This window comes from Rhipicephalus sanguineus, chromosome 7 (genome assembly GCF_013339695.2).
Source record: "Rhipicephalus sanguineus isolate Rsan-2018 chromosome 7, BIME_Rsan_1.4, whole genome shotgun sequence".
Lineage (NCBI taxonomy): Eukaryota > Metazoa > Arthropoda > Arachnida > Ixodida > Ixodidae > Rhipicephalus > Rhipicephalus sanguineus.
Window position 1 is genome coordinate 159,775,043 of NC_051182.1, and position 8,374 is coordinate 159,783,416.

Here is an 8,374-nt window from a genome sequence, read left to right on the forward strand (position 1 = left end):
CTCTCTCTGACGCACACGCCGGGTGTTCAAAGTTAAGTTAGAACAAAGAAAGTAACAGCGCGAATGAAACAAGGACGACAAAGGAACGAAGACCACGTGGTCTTCGTTCCTTTGTCGTCCTTGTTTCATTCGCGCTGTTATTTTCTTTGTTCTAATTATGAACCAACTAGCCCACCTCATGTTGTTACTAAAGTTAAGTTGTTTGGTTTTCTTAGAATTCAACACTGGAAAGAACGTGAAAACTATCTTTGCGGATAACTTGTGTATCCTGGAGGACACGAAGTGAGACAATTGTTATCGCTGTCAGCCGCCAAATTAACTAAGATTGCATAATGAACTTTTATGTGCGGAACACTTTAGGGGCCCGGCCTGTCGTATGCTGTGATCGGATGTTGTCGTAGCTTGGCGTAACGCAGGCAAAACCACGAATAGCATAGCCATCTGTGGCATATTGAGCGCGCGCTCGCGCCAAGGAGAAGTCTTCTTCCTCTTTTTCTTCGAGCGCCTTGACGATAATAACAAGTGCGGAGCACTTTAGGGGCCCGGGCTGTCGGTATGCTGTCGTCGCTTGGCGTAACGCCGGCAAAACTATGTATAAAAATAGAAAAAAAAGAGGATCAAGCAAGCGAAAAATAGAAAGAGAGAGAGAAAGAAGGTAAAAAATAGGAAGAAAAATAGAAAGTCAAGAAAAAGAAAGAAATAGATAAAGAGAGAAATAAACGGAAAAGGGGAAAAAGAAAGAAAGAGAGGAGGAAAGAAAGAGAAAACCGAAGAGAAACAAAGGCTGCCCAGCTCCGCACTTCCTTCAGGCTTGGCACCACGAAGCTGCCTTAATATTTTTAGTGACCGCACGAAGCGGGCATGTTGGTATTGAAAAGTTGGAGGCAGTCACGCTTCTATACAGTTCCACTTGGAAGGATTCTTCTAACATGTATGTGCTCGGAGATGTCCCGCTACATAGTTTAATTGTTGTTTGCAATTTTGCATTATTACACGTGCAAAGCGGGGAGGATCAGCGTTATGTTCGTCCCTCATGTGACGAGCAGTCATTGCTTGCTATCGCGAGCCGGTATAGTAGAAGGGTGATTGCTATCATCTTGTCTTAGACCCGTTGTCAGATTAAACGCAGTGCCGCGGCACATCGGGGAGGAGATTTGCGCCAGTGCTCACTGTCTTGCAGTAATTTACTAAGAAGTCTTCCAGTTCAGCCACTTTGTGTTTCGTTGTATGTACGTTGGCCGCTTACAATAAACATAGGAGGAATTCGTTGAATAAAAGTACGCTTGTTTATTGCAATACATCAGCCAAAATAAAATGCTGTCAGGATCAAATGCGTCGCCGAACACACGGATGTGCAAACGTTGTTGCGCTTATCGATAGCAAGATCACACTCAAGAATCCTATGTACGTTAAAAGCGTAAATAAATAAAAGCATTTCACAGGATTGTACAGATCGAGCTAATCGGACAAAGCTTGCGCAATGGCGCTGAGCAGCGGATTAGCGCCTCAAGTGCGATTATACATTCACTCCAAATTGAAACGGAATCGAAGTTTGCCGTTCGTCGTGAAACCGCGCTCTCTCAAGTCGGCAATGCTCGTGAACGTCACGCCCGACCACGTGTAGAGGGCCTCGCGGGGCGCTTCGTTGCTGCCGCCCTCCAAATTCCGACCCCACGGAGTCATGGCCTCCCGCAGTCTCAGGTCGCGACCGGGGTCGCCACTCGGGTGGACGAACCATAGCGTCGGCGTCCTGTTTAAGGGCCACGCCAGCTGTTCGTCGAAGTCTCCTTTGAGGGCGTACGCTTTCAGTTTGATCTTGAAAGGAGACGTCGGACAAATGACGACGTCCGCCACGACCCGGTAGCCATAGTAATACCGCGGCGTACTGAACAGGTGCGTTCGTTCACGCTGGTTCTCCCGGAAGGCGAGGAAGGACCTCAAGTCTTCGATGCTCCATTCGTAAGGCTTCGAGACGTCGAGCACGGTGCCGGCGGCCTCAACGACACGTGAGGCGCCGGACGTGTGTCGAACGCGCGCACTCACGGTTCTCAGCAGCGCCGCTCTAGCGCGACGCTCTGCGCTTTCACGGGCGACAGCCCCGTTCCCGACCGCACCGGGGACGTCGGCAACGTCTTCAGGGACCGCGGCGGCGCAAGGTTTTCCTTCAATGCGCCCCTCTTTCCCAAATGTGTCCTCCAAGTACCGCTTCGTCTCTTCTCCGTCTGTATCGGAGCTATCGCTTTTTCCGCCAGCAGCACCCTCGACTTCCGAACCATGGTCGTCATTCTCGGAGGTTAGAGTCTCGTCCGAGACGCTCGCGGCGTTTTCCGGAGTTGTTAGCGCTTCGTCGGTCTTGGTAGGAGACGGCGATGCCTCGCTGTCCTTATCAGAGAAAAGATGTTCCATGTCCTGCTCAATCGCTCGTAGGGAGCGCACGTCCACCACAAGTACCTCCCGAGAGCTTCGCAACTTCTCGTCCGCGTTCCGGGCACTTCGTTCGCGAAGTCGTCTTCTCAGCGGCTCTGGCCAAACCGGCGAAAACGGCGCAACGCGAGTCGCACTAGTGCCTCTGTAAGAAGTCCCCGTCCAGGACCCGGTGGCGACCGCAAGTATCTAGTAGTTCGACGGCGTGAGACGTACAGCTAGGCGTCGACGACTTCGAAGCGTTCCATACCCGTCGCGGGAACAGGGCGTCAGCGAATTCGTTCTCCGCGTTCCAGCAGAGTACGTGAAGGCGAAGTATAGTGCGACGTCCCTTAACCAAACGACTTCTACTCGACGTCGTGCTCCCGCGGAAGGATCGGTCGTTTTGCTTCTCCAGTGGCCAGTCGTGGTCGGGGAAGTGGTCTTAGCAAGTCCCGTATATCATGTGCTTGCAGGGCAACGTATCCAAGGCCAGATCGACGAGACTGAATCTAGTGACACAATTTCCGTGAAGTGCTAAATGGTTCACGAAATATTAGCGTCACCAGTCTATGGCGCTCACGAAGCCGGATTAGGCCTGCTTGTCGGCGAAGGTCTAAGGTGCGAATGCCGTTCGGGAAAAATCGCTTGCAGACTGCGTAGTACGTTCCCTCCACCTTTCTGATTGGGCGGCGTCTTGGGGAAGCTCGTGACCGCGCTGTCACGGTCTCGTATTATCATCTTGCGCTGAAAGGCGTGACTTTCGCATTAACGTTCCCAGCCTAGCGGCCCGGCAGAATCACAGTGCGCATGCGTGTTGAGAGCGGTCTGCATTCGCGTGGCTCGCGTCATGGAAGCATTTGCACGTCGTTAGCTATGTTTTTTTTTTGTTTCGTTTTCACTGCTGGTCAGAGTTAGCTGTGTATGTTGATATTGTCACAGCGGCGCGGTCTGCGCGGAGCGTTGCTAACAGTTTTTGTGGCGGAAACCCGAATACATCAAAATAAATTGCAATAAACACGCGTGGCAATATCATAAGCTGCGCAACGGAACTGAAGCATGACGTGGTACGCTCGGTCCTCAACGTTGGCGCAACGTCCAAGTAGAGTTAATAATAATAATAATTGTTGGGGTTTTACGTCCCAAAACCGCGATATGATTATGAGGCACGCCACTGTGGAGCGCTTCGTAAATGTCGACCACCTCGATCGTGTCCTTCAACGTGTACCTAAATCAAAGTACATGGGCCTGTAGCATTTCGTCTCCATCGAAATGCGGCCATCGCAGCGGGTATTCGATCCCGCGACCTTCGGGTCAGCAGTCGAGCACCGTAATCAGTAGACCACCGCGGCGGATTAACAGGTCAGCACGGTTGATATACGACACCTACGTTTAGAATATCCTTGTCAAAAAATAAATAAATAAATAAATAAATAAATAAATAAATAAATAAAGAAAGAAGGAAAGAAAGAAAGAAAGAAAGAAAGAAAGAAAGAAAGAAAGCAGGGATCATGTTGATAGAGCAGGAGTCGTTGCAGGCATTGACAGATTACGTTATAAAAACGGAAGATTTCATGAAGGAAAAAAAAAAAAAAAAACTTCAGCGAGTTCCACGACGTGAAATCCGTCGCACAGCGAAGCTGTAAGCGGGCGAGTGTATGTGATTGGCTAACGAGATCACGTGGTGTCGTAAATCCGCCGCTAGATTTGAAACGCAGCGCTCACACCTCACTCTGCATTCTTTACTCAAAATCGACTTCAAGTTATTTATTCATCCCCTCATCTGGTCACGTGACCTGCGTGACGTCTGCTACTACTACGGCTACGTCATATGGTAAACTAAGACAGCTGCGGTCTAAAAGAAAAGCCACGTGTACGCCAGGAGCTATATATATACGCACGCGCCCTAAATGAAACGAAGTCAGTCTGTTCATAGACCACAGCTGAGGATTCCTGTCGTCTCCGAAGCCTCTGTTCGGCCAGCTGCTGCTGGAACAAAGCCCATCACCAGGCATGGCTGCCAGCGGCACGGAAATGATTCCGTTCGGTTTCGAGAACGACTTGGACTGGGTGCCTACAACGTTCGTAGAGCCATTCGCTCCGGAAAAAGTGTGCGGCGTTTGCGGCTTGGTCCCTCAGGCAATGTACGTTCTGCCCTGCGACCACCGATTGTGCTCCGAGTGCTACCGCCATGTCGAGAAGTCCCACCTCTGCCCATTGGACAAGGAAGCATTTGACACGGGCCTCGTTGAGCGGACGACATGGAGCGTCACGGAGTTTAAAATGCTCCGCGTACGCTGCTGGAATGCTAAATACGGTTGCAGAGATGAGGACACTCTCTCCAAGATGTTGCTTCACCTCAGAACGACGTGCCGATTCCGCACCGTCCGCTGCCGGCGATGTCACGCAGTGGTGCTTCACAGGCGCATCGTGCGTCACCTAGATTCTGACTGTGAAGCCTATCGTATTCCAGGTGAGCAGTCAGTGCGCGATAACGCGGCCGACTGCGATCAGAACGCATCCCCGCCCGAGGGGCAGCAGCTGGCCTCGGAGAGGATTGGCGCGACGCGGGCGGTCTCGAAAGCTAGGTTTGATCCTGGGGCGGACCGCGACACGAGCGCCGGGAGCAATGACGACGTCCGTGGTCCCTTCAGAAAAACTAGTGAGCGTGCCCTCGCCACTAAAAAGCGCAGTTTCGACCGGGTGGTAGGCGGAGCTGCGAACGTTAATGCAACAAACGTTTCGGCGTGGGACATCGTGAAGCCTGTGGAGCTTGTTTCAGCCATTGTGGACAGTTTCGAGTGGCCCGCTTCAGCCTACGACACCACGCAGCTTGCTTCCACCGCTGTGGACGCCAATGTGGGACCAACGGTGTCTCCAGCGAAAAAGAGTAAGCGGCAGACCTCGCCGGAAAGTCCCGTCGAACAGGTCATCGGGGAGCGTCGCGTCGTGTGGCCTTTTTTACCGACGCTTTCGCCCGGGTTCGGGAAAGAGTGCTGCGAGTGCACCATCGAGAACTGGTCCAGCTTCCGTGCGGGTCAAGCTCGGGCCGTGATACGTAACGGTCGGTGCGAGTGCGATACGAGCCCTAGTTCTTACGGGTTTCTGCTCGTTCCATCGGTGGCCATGGGTTACGTCTGCTTCACCGTGCACGCCTTCCGAGATTCGCGCCGTACGATCGTCCCGTATCCCCGAGAAGAAAACCTCAACCTGCGGTTCGTTCACCCCGATGGCGAATCGTCGATGGACTTGACGAGGGTCAAGCGAGTTTCTTGGGACAAGTGTTCCTTTCCGTTGAAGGATACGCCCCACCAGTTGCACGTGGCGAGGTGTAGAGACTTCCATGTGACTGTCGCGCTCCTGCAAGCACGTGGCTTAGTAGCTGACGACAAACTGCGTGTTCGTTTTAGACTGTCGTAGCACTTTTTTGTTGTTCTCGTTGTTTCAGTGACGATGGTTGGAAGGCCTTTGGATTACTCACCTATACTGACTCTGTTCGTTCAACATGCTTCGTGACAAGCGCATTTGATGTTTGATCAGTTTGCATGCACAAAGTAAGCAGGCTGTCGCTTCAGCGGTAAATGCGACAGAATTGGCTACGTACCGGACGACAAACTGCGCACATGCCTCAAACTCTCACCGGAATACCTTTTGTTTCCTTAGTGATTTAGTGAGGTTTTGTTGTTTCACGGTTGCGCAAAATGCAAAAATAAATAGCTGCGCTTTTCTTGCACGTGATGAGTCTCTTCGTTCAATGTTTTAGCGTGATGGCGTTAAAGAGCTTGTTTCGCAGAAATTCCGGCGTCGCTCTCGGCGTCGTTGGTTGTGAGCGAAAAATCATCTTGTCCGTGACCGAAAAATCGAGAAAGATGCAAATAAAAAGATTCGGCAGATCCCACGTACCGTGGGAGTCGGTGTTACGCGAAGCATGCGCGGGATGGTGACTGTGGCGTAATTTTTAACATTGAGCGAAACGTTAATGAATGACGCTAGAGAAATGTGAAAGGGGTACCGCACACTCATATGCTGATGAGTCGCATATGCATTATATAACCAGTTGTTTACAGTTGCGTAGCAATGCCAACAGCTACATGGGTGTTACCATCACCAGACGCGGTAAGCTGATATGTAGTGCTTATATTCTTCAATACTGGATAGCGCGAATCCGAACATTACATTACATTACATTAGAAGTTATGGAGAGCGCCCAGACGTAGGCGGCTAGATAGATAGATAGATACGTAGATAGAAACGCCCAAAGTGCCTGAGGTTCGCTAAGAAATGCTTCGCATTTAATAAATAACAAAAATATTCTGTTGGAGTGAGAATCGAAACCAGACCGTCTGCGTGACAAGCAGGCGCTGTGCCACAGAGCACGCTATTGCTTGAAAATGATTCGCAAAAAAACAAAAAAAAAACAAAAAAAAACACGATATGAATGTCATGTAGTGGGAGGAGTCTCCTTAACGAATATAATATGTGGCAGAAGCGAAGAATCGCGCCAGGCGTCAAAGCATGTGAATTGCGCAATGAGTGGGTGTTTTAAAGGCCCACCCATTACAAAGAGCTCAGGCATATTTAATCATCAGCTGCAAAAGCATCAACAAAGTGAGCAGCTGCGTAGGTTCGCGTGTTGCCTTACGGACGCGTAGTGGGCCCTTCGCTCATGCGCAAAAGGAGGAATTATGGCGTAGTGGGCAATTAACAACTGTACCTGCAGTGGACATTCTGGGATAGCTTGAAACGGCCAATGTTACGCGCCCAGACGTTCGTTTCCTTACGGCACGGTTGGGGCATGCACTGACAACTGAAGCCCGGCTAACAGTTGTGAATGCGATGCGCACGGGGACCGATTCTACTCTTGAAGGCGAAGCGTCCTTCAAGTTCAGGGGCGTAGCCAGAAGGGGTTGGGGGGGGGGGGGTTGAAACCCCCCTCCCCCGGAATTTTCACACATACAAACGCACGCACGAACATACAAAAAAGATGGCTGAACCCCCCCCCCCCCCCCGCCCGAAAAAAATTTCTGGCTACGCTTCTGTCCAAGTTTATAGGTGGGGAGCACTGTAGTGACCCGGCTTGTCGTCCATCCATGCATGTGATGTGTCGTGATCACGCTCACAGTAAAGCGCTCAGTACAGGTCATAATAAGGCTAGCAGTGCTGAAAACAGGGTTAAAATGAACGAACAAGGTGTAAAATAATATAATTTGCCGAAATAACCAAGACGTAATTGCAACAATCTGTCACGTGGCTTAATCAAGACCATGGCTTGAACCACATAGGACGCTTCCTTTCTTCGGCCTCCTCAGCTGCTTCTCTCGTCAGATGTTTGTTCCGCGCACTTACATCTTATCGCCAGTGCTATCAGCGGGCGCAGCTGTTGCTTTAGCCATTGCTCCGAAGACGAGATATAACCCGCTCCCGTCGGTCGCTGCCCAGTCCTGTTGCCGACGGCATTAAAATTAAGGCCGCTTGCTCGCGATACCTCTCAATCATGGATCGTGCCGGAACGCCGCAAACGGTGTTTGGCTTCGGCTGCGGCCTCGACTGGCGTCCTACTTGGTTTGTGAACGCCTTCCCGTTGACCATGCAATGCAGCGCGTACGGACTCGTGGCCCCCGCGACGGCCATGTTACACGCGCGGCAGATGCGGCTACATCAACCGGTGTCCCCTGGACAAGCAAGACTTCCTAGCGGAGGACGTGGTGTGGTCGTCCACGTCCAGCATCAGCAAGGACAGCGTCCTGAGTCGCCGTGTGCGCTGCTAGAACCTCAACAACGGTTGCGACGCCGAGGGCACCGCTTCGTGGATGCTGGAGCACTTCGCCAGCTGTCGTTTACACGTCGCTAGCTGCCCCAGGTGCGGCGGCAGGGTACCGCACGTCGAGATGGCCGACCATCTGGAGTCCCGTGCTCCGCCGTGCTGTCCTTCTCCCGAAGAGCAGCCAGAGGGTGACGACAACCTCGTCAA

At 51.6% G+C, this 8,374-nt stretch overlaps 1 protein-coding gene across 1 annotated transcript; it reads left to right on the forward strand.

Moving 5' to 3' along the window:
• Positions 1-4,385: 4,385 nt before the first annotated feature.
• On the forward strand, positions 4,386-8,171 carry LOC119400406 (uncharacterized). Its single transcript, XM_037667427.2, has 3 exons — positions 4,386-4,887; positions 4,918-5,666; positions 8,051-8,171. The coding sequence occupies exons 1-3, from the start codon at positions 4,417-4,419 to the stop codon at positions 8,169-8,171; spliced, it is 1,341 nt and encodes a 446-aa protein (XP_037523355.2). The 5' UTR covers positions 4,386-4,416.
• Positions 8,172-8,374: the final 203 nt, after the last annotated feature.

Bases quoted from the DNA above. Each gene is read 5' to 3' on its own strand.
- LOC119400406 (XM_037667427.2), top strand. From the start codon at position 4,417: ATGGCTGCCAGCGGCACGGAAATGATTCCGTTCGGTTTCGAGAACGAC. The intron at 4,888-4,917 runs GTGCGCGATAAC...GACTGCGATCAG, and splicing joins GTATTCCAGGTGAGCAGTCA to AACGCATCCCCGCCCGAGGG. The intron at 5,667-8,050 runs GCGAGTTTCTTG...CACGCGCGGCAG, and splicing joins ATGGACTTGACGAGGGTCAA to ATGCGGCTACATCAACCGGT.